At 43.4% G+C, this 21,734-nt stretch overlaps 1 protein-coding gene across 5 annotated transcripts in view; it reads right to left on the reverse strand.

The window, feature by feature from the left end:
- The window catches only part of LOC115135716 (seizure protein 6 homolog), a 242,173-nt gene that overhangs the window by 12,715 nt on the left and 207,724 nt on the right, over positions 1-21,734 (reverse strand). For all 5 annotated transcript variants that reach the window (XR_003864518.2, XM_029670721.2, XM_029670717.2 and 2 more), the window contains exons 6-9: positions 17,044-17,212; positions 16,112-16,278; positions 15,806-16,000; positions 14,674-14,812 (exon numbers count right to left, since the gene is read on the reverse strand). Coding sequence is in view for 4 of the 5 variants with exons in the window: in XM_029670721.2 (XP_029526581.1) it covers positions 14,674-14,812; positions 15,806-16,000; positions 16,112-16,278; positions 17,044-17,212 (670 nt within the window). In the remaining variant the exon portion in view is untranslated. The remainder of the gene's footprint in view (positions 1-14,673; positions 14,813-15,805; positions 16,001-16,111; positions 16,279-17,043; positions 17,213-21,734) is intronic.

Genomic DNA, 21,734 nt, shown 5'->3' on the forward strand with positions numbered 1-21,734 from the left:
AGAACAATAAAGGAGGGGGCTCCGTTCTCCAGACAGCCATGGGTAAGAGCAATCCTCTTGTACCTATCAATCACCTGTCTCCTGCATCCGCTACCATATTTATTCTGCATCCAGATTGCATTTACATGATTGAGTGCACATTACTTTTTTAAGGATGGGCACCCACAGGACTGACTTTTAAATGGTCATTAGGACCCCCCCTCCCTTCACGCAGATTAATCCTGCCTGATTGCTCTGCCTGCAAATCTGTCCCCCAGAAGCCATGGGTGGGCGCGGCCCGCCCAGCTTGCCTCACTTCTGCCCCTTCCCCTTTCTTTCTCTCTGCCTCTGCTATCCTTCATACGTCCTTGAAGGTGAAGACTAGCACTTTACTGTGTGTCTGTGTGTGCATGTTGATGGATTGTGGCAGACCATTTCAATCCGCTGCTTAAACTTAAGCAGCTCTTATTAAACAGGCCCTGATGTTAGCGAGGTGGTAGGCAGACATTAGCAGAAACGCAGCCCATGCCACCACGTGTCTACCAAATGTGCCTGTGGACAGATTTGGGCTTAACTAACTCGGGGCTACAACTCCAGAATACAAATCAGGGTTGGCAAAGACGGCAATGAGAGCCAAACGAGGTGAAGCCTGACAAATACTCCCTCTAGTCTGCAGGACGGGCAAGAAATCAAATTAGACCTCCATTTTCCCACTAAAACCCTGGAGCGAGACACTCCAACACAAACGCCTGTAGGATGGATAGGAATGACAGGCTGTGCAATAGACAGGTTTGACATGGATCAACTGCCTGATTAAGCCAGTGTTTAAGTCCACTGATCCAGATCCTCATGGGGAAACAACATCATGCACCAACCAACATGGAGACAATTACACATGCACCTTGAATGGTGTTGGTCCCGAAGCTGAAAGACCCCATGTTGCACTGTCAGCTCCACAAGCAGAAGTAGATGCATGAAGATGGACAGCCAGAGAGTGATGGGATGTGATGCTATTCTGTCAACAACACATTGTTGAGGTTGCGCCTCGGGCAATTATGGAGTAAGCCTGTGGGCAGCTGTTGCTGTGGGCAGGTAATTGTCATTGCTCTCATGGCTACCCAGCCAGCAGCATCCAGTGAAGAGTGTTGAAATTGTCACTAGAAGTATCTGTGGATCCATGGAGTAGCTCTCTCAGTGGAAGGGTCTAGTCTTGTGAGACTAAGGAAGGCTGTGTGCTGCGCTGGCCCCGTTGCACGCTGGCGCTAGGGCACTGGGCTGAGAGACTGGGACACTTTCTGAGCAGAGAGCCAGAACGCACCCGTTCCATTGTTAGTTCCTGTCTCAGACTTAATGGAGAAACCGGTCATGGCTGGCAGAGCCTCCGTGGCTGTTCCGGACACGGTGAACACATCTGAGATGGTAGGTAGACACAGCAGAATTCAATCTGTTCGCTCCCACCCCGGCTTTACCAGGACTTTAGTTCTTTCAAAAACAATTAAGCAGAATGAGGTTTTCCCGTTTGTTTAGATTTCTCTTTTTAATTAGAAAGTTAAGTATTTGTTTTTAAAGGCCAGGGCTTTGGCTTGGTGCCCGGGTTAGGGAGCTTTTGAAAAATGTCTTATTAATGACAATCCTGCCAAATCCCTGTGCCCCTGGGGGCATCGCTCACACCACGCTGCCCTGCGCACAGGCACCCTGCCAGCCTGGAGAGGTACATCTCAGCCTAGATACATCTCTCTACGATGACTATAACTTATTGCACTGACAGTAGGTAAACTGATGTATAAGCCAGTTATTGTAGTCAGTATTAAACATGTAAGTCCCAGAGCTTCCACTGAATGACTCTCTGGACCCAAGGTGCCCTGAGAGTCAGAGGTCTGCTTCTGTTACTGTTACCAGAGAGAGAGACACTCTGGGTCTTACCAATTGAAATACTGTTCCTGCATGGCAGAGTCAACACAGAAGATCTAATTGGAAGAGACAAACCAAGTGTTTGTCAGAGTGACATAAGGTATGCAGTATGGATGGAGGTTGTTACAACACTTACATCTTCACCTGGCCTCTAACCTAGACATGCCATTTTGTACCCAGCGGTGTGAGTCACAGGCAGGTGTGCATGACTGTCACCTGTGCTACCGCCTGCCCGTGCCCCAAGTGTGCTGTCTTAATGAGAAGTGAGCCAGCCCTCCTAGTTTGGCCTAAATTAATTAATCAGTCCTCATTATGCACACTGTTCCTCAGTAATTGCGAGCACAGGCACAGTGATGAATGATAGTAGAAGAGTGAAAGCATTCTCATTAACAGGGAAAAGTGTTTGACCACCCTTATAATGAGGCCTCTCCCTTCCTGCTACACACACAGGTGCCCCCACTCACTTACACGCACTCTGTCTCCTCCTCCTCTCTCCCCACCCCCACTTTCTCTCTCCTCCTCCTCTCTCCCCACATCTCTCTCTCTCTCTCTCTCTCTCTCTCTCTCTCTCTCTCTCTCCTCTCTCTCTCTCTCTCTCTCTCTCTCTCTCTCTCTAAAACAGTGAGCGCCGCACTGGGACTCCCTGAACGAGACAAGAGCAGCGAACTCATTTCAGATAAATGGCCAACAGCGTGCTGGTGGGGTCTTGCAGGGTCAGGAAAGCAGTGGGTTTTTGCCATGTAGGCTATGCCTGACTAAGTTGGAGCTTAGCTGGAGTTGCGTAGGGCAGGGTCAATTTAATGGAAGGTTATGTGGCTAAGAATGGTATTGATATTCAAAACCCAGGGAACTTCATCAGTCAGCAAACTCTCTGTAAAGATTCTCACATCCTTATTCAAACCAAAATAATTAGTGAATTTTTTCAATGCTCTAAAACAGTACCTTAGCCAGACGCCATCAAATGTATACGCCATCAAATGTCTACTGTTTGAGGTGCTCACGAGTAGCATTCACCCCCTAACTAAACTATCTGAAATGTGATTTAAACCCCAAAGCCCCTCAATTAAACCCCTGTGTGTCATTGGCACACCCTGTCGCTATCATTCCCCTCCATCTGTGGCTCTCATTTGATGTGCCTCACTGATAATGTTCCATATGCTAGTTGACAAATTGGAGAGTTTTGGTTCTGTGAAGGGCTGTGAGGGGCGTGAGGTTCACTCTGCCCAACAGGGAGGATGCTGGGTAAGACTGATCCTGAGAGGAGGAGGCCACAGTCCTTCCATCTGTTTCACCTCTCTATCAGCTCTCTCTCTCTCTCTCTGTCTCTCTTTGAGGAAACTTCAGGGACCAGCGTTGTGTCTTTTAACCAGTTTTCAACATCTTTCAATACAATTTTCACTCACTAAATAAGAATATGTAGTTGAATCAAGTTTCAATGTCACATGCACAAGTAAAGTGAAATGCCTTTCTTGCAAGCTCTAAACCCAACAATGCAGCAATCAACATCAATTTGAAAGGTAAAACACAATCAAACTCACAGAACAGGACCACCGAGTGCTGAAGCACATAGCGTGTAAAAAACGTCTGTCCTCGGTTGCAACACTCCCTACCGAGTTCCAAACTGCCTCTGGAAGCATCGTCAGCACAAGAACTGTTCATCGGGAGCTTCATGAAATGGATTTCCATTTTGTTTGGAGAAGGCCATTTTTCTGTTTCAGCATGACAATACCCCCTGCCCAAAGCGAGATCCATACAGAAATGGCCTTTTGAGATTGGCGTGGAAGAACTTGACTGGCCTGCACAGGGCCCTGACCGCAACCCCATCGAACACCTTTGGAATGAATGCCGACTGCAAGCCAGGCCCAATCGCCCAACATCAGCGCCCAACCTCACTAATGCTCTTGCGGCTGAATGTAAGCAAGTCCCTGCAGCAATGTTCCAACATCTCGTGGAAAGTCTTCCCAGAAGAGTGGAGGCAGGCTGTTATAGCAGCAAAGGGGGGGGGGGGGGGGGGGACCAACTCCATGTTAATGCCCATGATTTTGGAATGAGATGTTCGATGAGCAGGTGTACGTACACATGCATAGAATATGTATAGGAGCTCCGCCGATGTGGATGGGGACGTGCTCGTCCCCCCATTTCCTGTAGTCCATGATTAGCTCATTGGTCTTACTGATTTTGAGGTTAGTGGTTGTTGTCCCAGCACCACACTGCCAGGTCTCTGACCTCCTCCCTGTAGACTCATTGTCACCGGTGATCAGGCCTACCACTGTAGTGTCATCAGCAAACTTGATGATGGTGTTGGAGTTGTATATGGATGTACAGTCTTGGGTGAACAGGGAGTGCAGGGGGGAACAAGCACACACCCCTGTGGGAGCGGTGATGTTGCCTAGCCCCACCATCTGGGGTCGGCCCACCAGGAAGTCCTGGATCCACAATGGTGTTGAACACTGAGCTGTAGTCAATTAACAGCATTCTCATATACAGTGGGGCAAAAAAAGTATTTAGTCAGCCACCAATTGTGCATGTTCTCCCACTTAAAAAGATGAGAGGCCTGTAATTTTCATCATAGGTACACTTCAACTATGACAGACAAAATGAGAAAAGGAGTGGCTTCGTAAGAAGCATTTCAAGGTCCTGGAGTGGCCTAGCCAGTCTCCAGATCTCAACCCCATAGAAAATATTTGGAGGGAGTTGAAAGTCTGTGTTGCCCAGCAACAGCCCCAAAACATCACTGCTCTAGAGCGTGGAGGAATGGGCCAAAATACCAGCAACAGTGTGTGAAAACCTTGTGAAGACTTACAGAAAACGTTTGACCTCTGTCATTGTCAACAAAGGGTATATAACAAAGTATTGAGATAAACTTTTGTTATTGACCAAATACTTATTTTCCACCATAATTTGCTAATAAATTCATTAAAAATCCTACAATGTGATTTTCTGGATTTTTTTTCCTCATTTTGTCAGTCATAGTTGAAGTGTACCTATGATGAAAATTAAAGGCCTCTCTCATCTTTTTAAGTGGGAGAACTTGCACAATTGGTGGCTGACTAAATACTTTTTTGCCTCACTGTAGGTATTCCTCTTATCTAGGTGGGTGAGGGCAGTGTGGAGGGCAATTGAGATTGCGTTGTCTATGGATCTGTTGGTGTGGTATGTGAATTGGAGTGGGTCTAGGTTGTCTGGGATTATGGAGTTGATGTGTGCCATAACCAGCCTTTCAAAGCACTTCATGGTTACAGAAGTGAGTGCTACAGGGCAGTAGTCATAGTGGCACGAAGCCTTAGAGTTCTTAAGAACAGAAATGGTGGTAGTACAGACTGAGACAATGAGAGGTTGAACATTACCGTGAATTTGCCTGCCAGCTGATCTCTGAGTGCTCTGAGAACGCGCCCTGGAATACTGTCCGGCCCCACGGCCTTGCAGATGTTGACCTGATTATAGACCTTACTCACGTCGGCCTCAGGGAACAGACAGTCCTCTGGGTCCGTAGGGGCCCTCACGCACAGCAGGGTGTTGCTATTGTCAAAGTGTGCATAAAATGCATCGAGTTTGTCTGGTAGAGAGGCATCGTTGGGAATGTCACGGCTAGATCTGCCTTTGTAATCCATAATGGACTGTAGCCTCTGCCACATGCGGAGGGCGTCGGAGTCTGTGTATTATGATTCCACCGTAGTCCTATATTTTCCTTTTGCTCGTTTGTTGACTGTGCGGAGGTCACAGCGGGACGTCTTGTACTTGTTCCAACATTGGGAGTGACATGTCATCTATTACCCTAATGATATAACATAATGATGGAACAATGGATAGGCAGACGATAACAAACAAGCAGATATCAATCAGGACAGGAAATGACTGTATATCTGCCTGAGTAATCTGCTGGCGGCAGGCAGGCACTGCAGCAGCCCATTCATGTTTGAGTAGGGACTTGACTTCATGTCCTCCGTGTTTGCAGTGATTCAACCCTGTGAAGAACATGAAGTATTCCTCCATGCTTTAACGTTAACCTTTCAAAGCTTTTGCCTCTGCTACTGCTTCAGGCAAAAACATGCTTCACATCTGATGAGAAGAAATATGTACAGTGCACACTCTCATGGGAGTCAAACTGCTATATACTCTGTGTACAGCATGCACTGTAAAAAAATACAAGTAAAATTCACAAATCTAGTTGTTTCAACAAATTATTATTAAGTAACTGGTTCCACAGCCTTTTTTTGGTTAACTCAACTTTTCAGTCAGTGCTACCGGTACTTAACAAACCTCGCTCCAACATGAGAAAGCGTATGCAAAAATGATGTGTTTTCTCAATTTGTCTCATATGTTAATTCAACTCCAAATGATTATTTTGCCATCTTACCTAAAAAAAGGCTGTGGAACTAGTTACATGCACAGTGCTTTGAACATACAATGTTTTCAACTCAAATATTTAACACTCATTGACTGTGCATGTTAATTTATACAGCAGTTATTATTCAACCTGGGATTTGAACTCACAACCTCTTGGTTCATGCCACGCCGATCGTCCTGCTATTCCACCATGTCGGTGCCAATTATCAGTCAATCGGACAATGTCTTCATAATTGATTTGATTGACTTATTTCAGCAATTTGATGTTTTTCTGTATAGTTGTCTAATGTTGGTGGGGAATATTTTCAAGTTACTCCTTAATCACTATGATAAATAAAATAGTTTTCCTTGAGTGTACTTTTAACAGCTTAGATTTACTTTGAAGTGCAAAGTGTAGCAATACAGGTGAAATCGGTCATTGACCTAGACATGGTGGTATAGCCGGATGCTGTGAACCAAGAGGTTGTGATCCCAGGTGAGGAAATGTTGATTAGTAATTACTGTATGAATGAAAATGTACAATCAAATAAATATTTAGTGGTCACATGAACCAAATACAACAGGTGTGGACTTTACAGTGAAATGCTTACTTATGAGCCCATTCTCAACAGTCCAGAGTTAAAAAGTAAGACAAATGTTTGCTAAAGGAAATAGTAATACAATAAAAACAATAACGAGGCTGTATACAAGGAGTACCAGTACCGAGTCAATGTGCGAGGTAGTTGAGGTAATTGAGGTAATTGAGGTAGTACAGTTTGTACATGTGGGTAGGGGTAAAAGAGACTTGTCAATCAGGCTATATACTAAACAGAGTTTCAGCAGCATGTGTCAAGTGTGTCTATGTGTGAGTGTGTTTGTGTGGTGTCAATGTGTGTGCTTGTGCGTGTGTGTGTGTGGGTGTATGTAGTGTGTCTGTGTAAATGTGTGCGTGTTGGAGAGTTAGTGTAGTACGTGTGAGTGGAGTCTAGTGTGCATAGAGCCAGTGTAAGGGAGTCAAAGCAAATCAATTAAGATAAATACATTAGAAAGGGGGTCAAGGTAAATAGTCCAGGTAGCAATTTGACTAACTGTTCAGCAGTATTATGTATGTGTGCCAAATATGCAAGTCGAAAACAATGTATGTTAAAAGCACTGTGTGTGTAACTAGTTCCATAGCCTTTTGTTTTAGGTAAAATGGCAAAATAATAGTTTCTAGTTGAATGAACATATGAGACAAATTGAGCAAAAACATAATTTTAAGTTGACTGAATGTTATTTACACTGCTAGAAAAAATAAAGGGAACACTAAAATAACACATCCTAGATCTGAATGAATGAAATATTCTTATTAAATACTTTTTTCTTTACATAGTTGAATGTGCTGACAACAAAATCACACAAAAATTATCAATGGAAATCAAATTTATCAACCCATGGAGGTCTGGATTTGGAGTCACACTCAAAATTAAAGTGGAAAACCACACTACAGGCTGATCCAACTTTGATGTAATGTCCTTAAAACAAGTCAAAATGAGGCTCAGTAGTATGTGTGGCCTCCACGTGCCTGTATGACCTCCCTACAACGCCTGGGCATGCTCTTGATGAGGTGGCGGATGGTCTCCTGAGGGATCTCCTCCCAGACCTGGACTAAAGCATCCGCCAACTCCTGGACAGTCTGTGGTGCAACGTGGCGTTGGTGGATGGAGCGAGACAGGATGTCCCAGATGTGCTCAATTGGATTCAGGTCTGGGGAACGGGCGGGCAAGTCCATAGCATCAATGCCTTCCTCTTGCAGGAACTGCTGACACACTCCAGCCACATGAGGTCTAGCATTGTCTTGCATTAGGAGGAACCCAGGGCCAACCACACCAGCATATGGTCTCACAAGGGGTCTGAGGATCTCATCTCGGTACCTAATGGCAGTCAGGCTACCTCTGGCGAGCACATGGAGGGCTGTGCGGTCCCCCAAAGAAATGCCACCCCACACCATGACTGACCCACCGACAAATCGGTCATGCTGGAGGATGTTGCAGGCAGCAGAACGTTCTCCACGGTGTCTCCAGACTCTGTCACGTCTGTCACATGTGCTCAGCGTGAACCGGCTTTCATCTGTGAAGAGCACAGGGCGCCAGTGGCGAATTTGCCAATTTTGGTGTTCTCTGGCAAATGCCAAACGTCCTGCACGGTGTTGGGCTGTAAGCACAACCCCCACCCGTGGACGTCTGGCCCTCATACCACCCTCATGGAGTCTGTTTCTGACCGTTTGAGCAGACACATGCACATTTGTGGCCTGCTGCAGGTCATTTTGCAGGGCTCTGGCAGTGCTCCTCCTGCTCTTCCTTGCACAAAGGCGGAGGTAGCGGTCCTGCTGCTGGGTTGTTGCCCTCCTACGGCCTCCTCCACGTCTCCTGATGTACTGGCCTGTCTCCTGGTAGCGCCTCCATGCTTTGGACACTACGCTGACAGACACAGCAAACCTTCTTGCCACAGCTCGCATTGATGTCCCATCCTGGATGAGCTGCACTACCTGAGCCACTTGTGTGGGTTGTAGACTCCGTCTCATGCTACCACTAGAGTGAAAGCACAGCCAGCATTCAAAAGTGACCAAAACATCAGCCAGGAAGCATAGGAACTGAGAAGTGGTCTGTGGTCACCACCTGCAGAACCACTCCTTTATTGGGGGTGTCTTGTTAATTGCCTATAATTTCCACCTGTTGTCTATTCCATTTGCACAACAGCATGTGAAATGTATTGTCAATCAGTGTTGCTTCCTAAGTGGACAGTTTGATTTCACAGAAGTGTGATTGACTTGGAGTTACATTGTGTTGATTAAGTGTTCCCTTTATTTTTTGAGCAGTGTATGTTTTCTCATGTTGGGTTCAGCAAAAAATGTTAAGTTCATGTAACATTTTGACCGAAAAGTTGAGTAAATAATAAAAAGGATGTGGAACCAGTTATTTAATTATATTTAGTTGAAACAAATAGAGTGTGACGCTAGCGTATGAAACCCATACTAAACATCACACACACACACACACACACACACACACACACACACACACACACACACACACACACACACACACACACACACACACACACACACACACACACACACACACACACATATACACACACACACACACACAGTGTATACCGTATAAGATGAGTGAGGCAGGCGTGTGTGTGTGTGTGTGTGTGTGTGTGTGTGTTTGTGTGTGTGTGTGTGTGTGTGTGTTTAAGTGGTGAATTAACATTGTTGAGAGGGCTGGGTAAGTGGCTCAGAGTGGTCTCACTGCCAGAGCATATGCATTTCAAAGCCAACTCTGAGACACACACTAGGGAAAGGGAGAGCATGGAGGCTTAGTGGCTAATCTGGTCAGAGAGTGTGCTGTAAGCTGTGCTGAATATTCAATACAATGGACGAAAACATAGATTTCAACATCAGTAGCAATGCTCTCCCTTTAGGATAGTTCTACAATCTGAGATTTTACCTTGTGTACTTGCAGCATTCCTTTGCCTGTGTTTGAGAGTGTGTCCATGAGTGTGCACGTTTAAAAAAAAAAAAATGGAAAACAAAGACTCAGTAGCAGAACTTGACATCTACTCTTTATGTTTTTCATAAAAGAAGAAAAGCAAGTTGTGACCTTAAATGACATAAGGTTGGCTTGAACTGCATCCAGCAATGTTTGGTTTCACATTGGTTCTGGGAACGAAGCCGTTAGCTTCCTGACCGGTAAAACAGAAAAGTTTTTAAACGTTCTGAAAACGGAAGTGGGAATTTCACCTGTTGTGTGAACGTTTCTTTTTATGTTGCAGGGAGATTCTGAGAACATTTTACTCCAGTTCCTTTAAAGGCTTCCTGGGTGGTTTTATTAACGTTCTGAAATCCAAAATTATGGGTCATTTTGATTTAAAAAAAATAACTTCCTTAAAACTTTCACAAGAATGAAAAAAAAATACTTATAGGAAGACTGCTAGCTTAACTTTTTTGAACTCCAAGAACCGATAGAACACATTATTGTGACACAACATCACTGAGATTCAAACCTATAATCTTCTGTTCTCTATCCATGGAATTACTCCACTGCGCCACCAGAATGTGGCAAGGTTTTTTTTTACACATAAAAACCTGATTATTTTAGTCTATTCAAACAGACCCCATTTCTAAGGAAACAAACACTCATTAAGATCAACTGTGGCCAATTAGTGGATGAGGCCAACACACCTGAACAAACAGACGATAGAGTTTTGTTGACACTGAGAATGGAATGTATTTGTGGAATGTATTTTCTGAACATTACTAAGGTTTTCTTGTGGTGTTTATGGAAAGTTTTCTTCATGTTTCCGGAACAATTTGAGAACAACTTTAAATAGAACCAAGAGGAAAACTGTAGGAAACGTTGTGCTGAAGTACTGAAATTCCCACAAAAGATCATTGTTTCTTAACGTTTCTGATAGGCTAATTGACCTCATTTGAGTCAATTGGAGGTGTACCTGTGGATGTATTTTAAGGCCTACCTTCAAACTCTTGATGCTTCACATCATGGGGAAATCAAAAGAAATCGGCGAAGACATCAGAAAAAAAATTGTGGACCTCCACAAGTCTGGTTCATCCTTGGGAGCAATTTCCAAATGCCTGAAGGTACCACATTCATTTGTACAAACAATAGTACGCAAGTATAAACATCATGGGATCACGCAGCTGTCATACTAGGGAGGAGACGCGTTCTGTCTCCTAGAGATGAACGTACTTTGGTGCGAAAAGTGCAAATAAATCCCAGACAACAGCAAAGGAACTTGTGAAGATGCTGGAGGAAACAGGTACAAAAGTATCTACAACCACAGTAAAAACGAGTCCTATATCGACATAACCTGAAAGGCCACTCAGCAAGGAAGAAGCCACTCCCCCAAAACCGCCATAAAAAAAACAGACTAGGGTTTGCAACTGGACAAAGATTGTACTTTTTGGAGAAATGTCCTCTGGTCTGATGAAACAAAAATAGAACTGCTTGGCCATAATGACCATCGTTATGTTTGGAGGTAAAAGAGGGAGGCTTGCAAGCCAAAGAACACCATCCTAACCGTGAAGCATGGGGGTGGCAGCATCATGTTATGGGGGTGCTTTGCTGCAGGAGGGACTGGTGCACTTCACAAAATAGATGACACTTATGTGGATATATTGAAGCAACATCTCAAGACATCAGTCAGGAAGTTAAAGCTTGGTCACAAATGGGTCTTCCAAATGGACAATGACCCCAGGCATACTTCCAAAGTTGTGGCAAAATGGCTTAAGGACAACAAAGTCAAGGTATTGGAGTGGCCATCATAAAGCACTGACTTCAACCCTATAGACAATTTGTTGGCAGAACTGAAAAAGCATGTGCGACCAAGGAAGCCTACGAACCTGACTCAGTTGCACCGGCTCTGTCAGGAGGAATGGGACAAAATTCACCCAACTTATTATGGGAAGCTTGTGGAAGGCTACCCGAAATGTTTGACCCAAGTTAAACAATTTAAAGGCAATGCTACCAAATACTCATTGAGTGTATGTAAACTTCTGACCCACTGCGAATGTGATGAAAGAAGTAAAAGCTGAAATAAATCATTCTCTCTACTATTATTCTGACATTTCACATTCTTAAAATAAAGTGCTGATCCTAGCTGACCTTAGACAGGGAAATGTTACTCGGATTAAATGTCAGGAATTATGAAAAACTGAGTTTAAATGTATTTGGCTAAGGTGTATGTAAACTTAGGTCTACCTTTGGCTAATCGGATGGCTCAGATTACCGTGTCTGCTGTAACGTAGCAGGCAAAAAGGAAAGTTCTTACTGTGAGAAAGCCAGCATCCTGGAATTGCCTCTTCACTATTGACGTTGAGACTGGTGCTTTGCCGGTACTATTTAATGAAGCTGCCAGTTGAGGACTTGTGAGGCATCTGTTTCTCTAACTAGACACTCTAATGTACTTGTCCTCTTGCTCAGCTGTGCACCGGGGCCTCCCACTCCTCTTTCTATTCTGGTTAGAGCCAGTTGCGCTGTTCTGTGAAGGGAGTAGTACACAGCGTTGTACGAGATCTTCAGTTTCTTGGCGATTTCTCGCATGGAATATAGCCTTCATTTCTCAGAAGAATAGACTGACGAGTTTCAGAAGAAAGGTCTTTGCATCTGGCCATTTTGAGCCTGTAATCGAACCCACAAATGCTGATGCTCTAGATATTCAACTAGTCTAAAGAAGGCCAGTTTTATTGCTTCTTTAATCAGCACTACAGTTTTCAACTGTGCTAACATAATTGCAAAAGGGTTTTCTAATGATCAATTAGCCTTTTAAAATTATAAACTTGGATTAGCTAACACAACGTGCTATTGGAACACAGGAGTGATGGTTGCTGATAATGGGCCTCTGTATGCCTGATAACTGATAATGGGCCTCTGTATGTAGATATTCCATAAATAATCTGCTGTTTCCAGCTACAATAGTCATGTACAACATTAACAATGTCTACACTGTATTTCTGATCAATTTGATGTTATTTAATGGACAAAGAATGTGCTTTTCTTTCAAAAACAAGGACAATTCTAAGTGACCCCAGACTTTTGAATGGTAGTGTATATATTTTTAAATGTTGTGAACAACAATGCATTGGCAATAGCCTATAGCCTACTGCACAAACCTCATGGCAACAGTACTTTTTTTAACGGGTGAATGTTGCATAGGCTTAAGTTTATGTCATGTTTGTATTTTGACTCAGAAAGTGATCAGAGACTCAGAAAACATTGATGACCACCGTGTTCAAGTAATGAAATACAATGAAAATAATGTTATATTTTTTGTCAAGTTACTTAACCTATTCACATGGGAGTTCCAAATATCTCTAACTGTCTCGCCAGAGTGAGTTTATTTATGCGTGTGATGTCAGAATGCACTCACTGTTCCAAAATGTGATTGTTACATAACAGTTAATGCATGCTGCTCTCAAACCAAGGCACGTTTGCTGATAATTATCGATAGACTGTTTCAACTTGTCAATAAAAAATAAAAAATCTAACAAGTTTTATTTTCTAGCAACTGTTTGAATTAAGGTGTGTTCTGCCTCCTCATTAATTCACATAGAAGTAGCACATTTCACTATTGCGGACAATTTACATTTGAGGCATTACGGACAAATGTTTCTCTTTGACAGAGCCCAAGCACTTCCCCAGTATTTCCCCAGATCAAGTATGCAGACATTTGTGCATCTATTGGCGCTTGCATTGCCTTCATTGTTGTTGTCTTTACTACTAATAACTTTGGACATGTGTGCAAAGTATGTGCCTTATTGTGTTATCATTATAGTTTGTTTCTGTATATCGTGTTGTCTTCTTCACTGCAGCACACCCTTTGTACGTTTGGAGCAAAGTGTATTTACTGTTTTATTCACGTTTTCAAGTTCTGGTGACAAATCATGCATTCTGATTCTTGAATAGATTGTGATGGACACAAATGATGTGCATTTTGAAAGGTTGTGATGTACTTTTTTGAAGGTTGTTCTGATTATGATGAGGTAATGCTAAGCTAATTGCCAGCAATGGGTGGGGCCATGCTTGTTGACACCAATGCATTCTGTTGTCACGTAAACGTCAGACCAAAGATGTGAAGGGATGGTTCATTAGTCTTTCAAGTTAACTTCCGTAAGTGAATGATGGAAGTGAATGATGGTAGACGACACAACTCCCTTCAACATACATACTGCAAACAGACCAAACTCATCATCAAACTTACATTTGGTTGACGTGAAAAACAAACACCGCAGCGCCCACAAACTACCCATCGTCGGATTACTTGTACATTTTCTGAAAGTGTTTTACTCAATTATGTCGACCACTGGTGAGCTCACACGTGATGAATTGTAAATACTAATTGCTATTAACTAATTCATATTATGGTTTCTGTCAGTCAAGAGCTAAATAGGACCGTTTGTGTTAGGTCACTCTTTCCTCAGTAAGAGCTACAACTAATACAGCCTACATTTTCCGGTCTGGATGAGAGTTATATTATGCTGTTGCTACTTCTGTGAATGTCGAGGAACATTGCATCCAAAACTAAACTGCTCACAATGAGGACATAACCACGTGAAGACTGTTTATGCAAAATGTTTCTGTGTAAAAACAGTGTGGCCAGCTCAAACGCTGACTGCTGTGTCTATCATAACTGAACGTTCTAATTGAGCGTATGTTGCATGGACCACGTAGAATGATCACACCTGTGTTAGTATGGGTCAGAGGGTTAAATGCACTAACAACGTTCCAAAGCCAAGCAACTATCCTGCACCATTCACAGAAAGCTGTACGCTAAATAACCAAAGGACAACCACACTCTCACCAAGCTCTAAGAAACGTATGGTTCTCAGAACATTATGTGCTAGCTGAGCAGTGACCACTATGGCTGCTGTTGGAGCAGAGAGCTGTCTCTTACACTTGGATGTCCAGCATAATCCTCTTGTCCTCTTCCACGTGGATGCCCCAGATGCAGTCCTGGCCCTTGTCGTAGGTCTCAGGCCAGTTTGGAGAGAGAACCACCCCGGCTGAATCTGTGATTTCACCACTACACACAGCTGGGACACACACGCACAAACACAGAGTCAAATCCAAATACTGAGAAACACACATTCATGGCCAACACTTTTGTGATAATCCAAAATAGTTCAAAAGTAAACACCAATATCAAACTAACAACATGTAGGTCTACTCACAGTAAAGTGATTGAACATCTAAAATGTCAGTGCCAGCTGAGCTAATGATATGAAATAATATGTGGTTTTGCTGTAGGTCTGGGGACTGTGGGACATCTTTCAAATGCCATGTGAATTCACATGGGTAAATAAGAGACAGCGATGAAAGAGCATCACTGCTGAACAGAATACCATTCATAATGACTTTCCATGCTCCTTGGAAACTCAAGAGCAATAGGGGTGGTATAGAACCATTACAAATGGCTAACTAGGTAAAATACAGTACTGTAGCTCAGCAGAAATTGAATCCTTTAATGTCTACCTTTGCTGAAGAGCTGTAAGATCAAGGGCAGTGTGGTGTGGGGCAGTGCAGGGGAAGTAGATAAAGTGTAAGAGGTTTTGAGGTCAGTGTGTGTGTGTGTGTGTGTGTGTGTCTGTGGGAAAGAGAGAGAGTGAGAGAGAAAAAGCTAAAGTAAAAGGGGGAAAGGGACCAAGAGAGTGAGAGAGAGAGAGAGAGAAAAAGAAAGAAAGAAAGAATTAATGAAAGAAAAGGATGGCGAAAGAGAAAGAGAGAGAGAGCAGCAGGGAGAAAGAGAGAATACACCTAGGCTTTGATCGCCACGGGCCATATGACTCAGTGTGTAGCCTAGACTGCACAGGGGAATACCTTCAGTCTGTAGCACTACTGAAACCTGCCCTGGATACACACGGGCTAGGACGCATTATATTTTGAAAAGTCATTGACGATCAGATCCTGGGAGACTGGGTTTATTGTGACTGGGGTTCCTAGATTGTACTCAGATGCTGATAGAGAATTAGCCAAACATGAGCAGGGGAAATTCTGTGGCCTGGCTTTGAAATGGGATGAGGACTCACCCCTGCAGGCTGGCTCTGTCTCATTCCACTGGGGGTTCTCTGCGTCCAGACATTCAATGATGACTGAGCCCTGCTCCAGAGTGTAGCCAGGGTCACAGGCAAATTCCACCACCGCACCCACACCGTAGGCCGTGTCACTGCTGGTGAAGTTGCCATACTTCACAAAGGGCCCATAGCATGTGCCCTTTGCAAAAGCTGAAATCACACATGGATTTTTTGTTCCAATAAGTCACCATCAATTCTCAATTTGACATTAGTTAGCATAGGTTGAATAAATGTTAGTATTCTGTTGAGTCTTTGAAGTACCTTCATATCTGATTGCTGCTCCCGTAGAGGTGACCGTCCCATCTGTGGTGAACTCCACAAAGAGGTGACGGCCTGTGCTCACCACGCCCTCATTGGGCAGGTACTCCACCTCGTAGGAGTCATACAGCGGAGGGGAGTCAATGTTGTTCCCATTCTTAATAAGGAGTCTGAAACACAATCAAAAATAGTGCTTAATAAAATGGGGGAGGGGGAATGAGACACACTTGCCATTGAGGACTAAGAGAAACATCCAAAGGGAGTGGTGAGTGGTTCTGAAGTGGCGCTCATTGTTTCATCTGTGGCTGTAATAACCCTGTGATAAGATTCTACACAACTCGGCAGCAAGCGGCTTCATTCAATGTCAGTTTGTTACCACAGCCTTGAGACATAGTAGTTATGGTACAAAAATGTAATTAAATACTGTCTCCCCGCGTCTGAGTGGCCTCTATAGTCCATCAATTAATTTGCATGAGGAAATACAGTTAATTATTTGAAATGACATAAAGCCGTTTCAATTTCATCCTCCAACCCGTTCAAATTTGACTCATAGTCACTCACATAGGGGATTTAGTTGCATAGCCTTAGCAAGCATATGCCTATTTAAGGCATACAATTAGGCTAGGTGTTGTTGCCCAGTGTTGCATCGCATTCTGACAGCCTGAGGTAAAACCTGCCATATCTAGCCCAACTGGAAACTAATTAGCAACAAATAAAAAAGACGCCTCCAAGTTCTACCACTTGAGCACGCACCAACACCCCCCTTCTCACACACACACACACACACACACACACACACACACACACACACACACACACACACACACACACACACACACACACACACACACACACACACACACACACACACACACACACACACACACACACACACACACACACACAGCTTCCATCCATCTTTCTGTGTACTCTACCTGTCATCATCCTCAGCCAAAGCCATTTTCTCAAAGTGAACATGAAGCCGGTGGCCTTCAGGAGCCTCCAGGACCCAATGGCACGTCAAGTTGTTGCTGTAGTTGCCAGGGAATCCAGGAGATACAATACGGCCCAACGTGGCATTTTTAATCATACCACCACAGGAAGCTTTATTGAGGATGGATTTGATAAGAGAGATGAGGAAGGGAAGGATAGGACACAGAGAAAAAAAGTTAAACAGAGAAGGAGAATGTTTGGGAGTCTGGGAGCTGTATAGTGGTCTGGCGAATAGCCATCTCACCAGGGACTGACTGACTTTCTGACTGTGTGTGATGATGGACTAGTGAGGAGAGCATAGCAGCAGAATGGTATCAGTGCAGAACAGCTGTAGGGAGTGAGAGTGGGGCTGGCAGAAGAGATGGTGCTATATAGAGCAGCAGGTAGCTTAGTGGTTAGAGCATTGGGTCAGTAACCGAAAGGTTGCTGTATCGAATCCCCGAGCTGACAAGGTAAAAATCTGCCGTTTTGTCTCTGAGCAAGGCAGTTAACCCACTATTCCCCGGGCGCAGAAGATGTGGATGTCGATTAAGGCAGCCCTCAGCACCTCTCGGATTCAGAAGGGTTGGGTTAAATGTGGAAGATACATTTCAGTTGTTTGCATTCAGTTGTACAATTGACTAGGTATCATCCCTATCCCAGAGCAGGTAAACGTTAGTCATGTAGCCCAATCCTAATTACTATAGTATTAGCCACTAGCTAGGTCTCGTCTCTGTAGCACTGCTCCCTCTTGCCATACTGGTAATCAGACACTACGAAACCAGGCCTCACAGCACAACCAATCAACTTTGGATCTTAATGATGATGCTCAACTGACATGGTGTAGAAGCTCACTTAAGGCCTAAGTACAATCTATTACTGGTATACAGGGAGGCATGGGCTTTACACAATGTGCAGTTAGCCTTCGCAGTGAGGGCTATTACTAATATAAACAATAGTCAAGTAGGCCTACCTACAATGTTTACAAAATAATTAACAGGACGAAGAGCAACATAAGTCAGAGCACTAACAACCTAACCCAGACCTCAATGTCTGATAGCGATTTGGCTATACAGCTGCAAGTATAGCCAAAACTGTCCATGTCTGGCCACAGCAGGAAATCATTATTTTAGGCTGGATCCTTGGAACCAAAGTAGATAAATTCAGTTTACCATGCTCACGTGAGAAAGGGAACGTCCACTTACACAGACAGGATTTTTTCATGTGTGAAACTAAACAATAACAGATAGCTCTGGTCTACTTATTGTTCCCTCCCCGCTCTCCCCACCCACCACACCAGAAAGAATTAGCCAGTGAAATGTCTCTGCTTGGAATAACCTCACGTAGCACGTGTAAAATAACCGCCTGAGAGGGTTTTAAAGAAACACGATTTTCAGACTTTGCGTCTTCTCTGTCTCTGTTTTTCCCTGAAAACTAAATGGTTTAGAACGCCATGATTTGTCATGCATTGGATATCGTCCAATCGCAATTCAGCATCTGTCTCAGGGTTGGTTTTTAAGGGGCCATCTGCTGATGCCACATCCGTTTTTTAATGTATACATTTTTATTTATTTGTATTAATCTTTATTTAACTAGGCATGTCAGTTAAGAACAAATTCTTATTTGCAATGACGGCCTACCCCGGCCAAACCCTAACCTGGACGACACTGGGACAATTGTGCGCCACCCTATGGGACTCCCAATCACGGCCGGTTGTCATACAGCCTGGAAGTGAACCAGGGTCTGTAGTGACGCCTCTAGCACTGCGATGCAGTGCCTAAGACTGCTGCGACCCTCGGGAGCCCTTATTAAATGAATGATATGTATCCATTGATTCTTGAAGAGCTTATAAATGCCTCATGAGCTTAGTTCAACTATCGTACCACGTTGGAACCCAAATATAAGCTTGTTAAACTCCAACGTTGTAAACAAAGTAAATGTGAACAAACACTGTATAGCCTCAAAACATGGATAAAGGTGTATAACTGTTACATCTTGGATGGTTAGTCCTTGCATCCATAACTCTGGTGCGTCAAATAAATACGAGGAAAACAAGGTAAGCATTTACATTTATTTCAGCTTAAAGGTAGACTCAGCTAAATTATGTTTCCACCAGCAGCATTGGCCCGCAAGACATTAAAAAAATATATATATACATATTTTTTTTAATCTATTTATTTTACCCCTTTTTTCTCCCCAATTTCATGGTATCCAATTGGTAGTTACAGTCTTGTCCCATCGCTGCAACTCCCGTACAGACTCGGGAGAGGCGAAGTTCGAGAGCCGTGTGTCCTTCGAAACACAACCCAGCCAAGACGCACTGCTTCTTGACATAATGCCCGCTTAACCCGGAAGCCAGCCACACCAATGTGTCGGAGGAAACACCGTACACCTGGCGACCGTGTCAGGGTGCATGAGCGCAACCCTCTCCTATCCCGGACGACGCTGGGCCAATTGTGCTCTGCTTCATGGGTCTCCCAGTCACGGCCAGCTGTGACACAGCCTGGGATTGAACCCGGGTCTGTAGTGAAACCTCAAGCACCGCTGCGCCACTCGGGAGAACGCCACAAATTGATTTTAACAAACAATTGGTCACCCAAAAAATGCGTCCCTCCGTTGAATTTCAAAATCCTGATCTGGCCCTCGAGCCAAAAAGTTTGCTCACCCCTGGTGTACAGCGTGTTAGCCATAGGCCCAAACAGCGGCGAAGTTGAACCTCCTGCTTCAATGCTTTTAGTTGAAACAGAAATTGACCCACTATGCTGTTTACTTTCTGCATCTGTCATATCGCTGAGACTGCCTTTAACCACATGGATTTGATTGCTTACCGTGAACCATTTTTGGAGTAACATTTAAAGAACTCTTAAATGTAATTAAATGTAATGTAAAATGTAACTACGTAATCCCCTAAAGTAATGATTTATCATGAGAGGGCCATAAACAATAACTAGTAATGCTGCATACTCCAAGAAAGGTTCAAATCTCAACTTTCTGGTAATTAAAAAAAATAAATTGCTGAGGTGTCGTCACTATTGAGAACACAAGCTCAAGTACACAGTACAAATATGATCAAATATGAAAAATGGTATATTATGTATTTCCTGTATGTTTTACATAATTGTATATTATGTAAAACTGTATGAATAAGGCTTGCAATTACTTGTATTTGTTCTAAATATAGTATAATAAATGCATACAACGACTAACTACAAGATTCCACCTTCCTCATAACTATAAAATACATATTTGTATATTTAGTGTTAGAGAAAATATATAATATAGAAAGTATTTTCTAAAAGTCTCTCTTGAACAAAATGTCTGCCCCCATCTCTGTGAACATCTCACAGAGCTCTAGCTTGCCTACATTCGGAAGAGCGAATGAAATGGTAGAAGGGAATTCCCAGGCTCAAGTGGTGTCAGATTTGACATCCTGTTTCACACAGGCAGAAGAGGCATACTCCTGTGTCCGTGGGAATCAGGACTACCGCTCAATGTAAGACCATTTAAAATCGACAGTGTCCACAGATGGCTTTATAAGCAAAAATGGTGATGGGAATCGGTACCAGAACCACGTAGGTCCCCTTAACAGGGGACTTTATATTGAAGAGGTTTTAATGAACAAATCCATGAATGGAACAGAGTAATTTTGGCGAAAAACCAAAGGAATCGTAGTGCGACCATAAAGTCTCTTCCGCATTTCTTCTTATGACGACTTTTGACAAATATGTTAGAGATCGAATTACATAAACTATTTATGAAAAAAAAGTAGGCTTGATGAGTTAGTTGCTGAAGTAACAATGCCATAACACTGAACTATTGCGCCTAACCCTGAATTTCGATTTTAAAAACTCTGGAAAACGGGATGGAGTTTACAGTGAGAGAATTCAAGTTGCACAGTGGTAAGCCAGACACCTGATTGGCCAACCTGTTCTCAGAGCATTTCGTATTATTCTGTTCTTAAATCAGATACCCCATTTCATATGGTATGTATTAAAACCTGTTTGGGATAGGGGGCAGCATTTTCACATTCGGAGGAAAAGCGTGCCCAGAGTAAACTTTCTGCTACTCAGGCCCAGAAGCTAATATATGCATATTATTAGTAGATTTGGATAGAAAACACTCTGAAGTTTCCAAAACTGTTTGAATGATGTCTGTGTATAATAGAACTCATATGGCAAGCAAAAACCTGAGAAAAATCCAACCAGGAAGTGGGAAATCTGAGGTTTGTAGGTTTTCAACTCATTGCCTATCAGATATACAGTGTCTATGGGGTCATATTGCACTTCCTAAGGCCTCTACTAGATGTCAACAGTCTTTAGTTGTTTGAGGCTTCGACTGTGAAGTAGGGGCGAATGAGAGCTGTTTCAACCAGAGGTCTGGCAGAAGGCCATGAGCTGATCACACAGGCACCTGTGAGAGCGACCTGCATTGCATTTCTAAAGACAAAGGAATTCTCCGGTTGGAAAAGTATTGAAGATTTATGTCAAAAACATCCTAAAGATTGATTCTATACATTGTTTGACATGTTTCTACGAACTGTATAACTTTTTGCACTTCCATCTGAACTTTCGCCTGGACTTGCCCGCGCCTCGTGAGTTTGGATTTGTTTACTAAACGCGCTAACAAAAGGAGGTATTTGGACATAAATTATGGA

The sequence above is a fragment of the Oncorhynchus nerka genome, linkage group LG10 (assembly GCF_034236695.1).
Source record: "Oncorhynchus nerka isolate Pitt River linkage group LG10, Oner_Uvic_2.0, whole genome shotgun sequence".
Lineage (NCBI taxonomy): Eukaryota > Metazoa > Chordata > Actinopteri > Salmoniformes > Salmonidae > Oncorhynchus > Oncorhynchus nerka.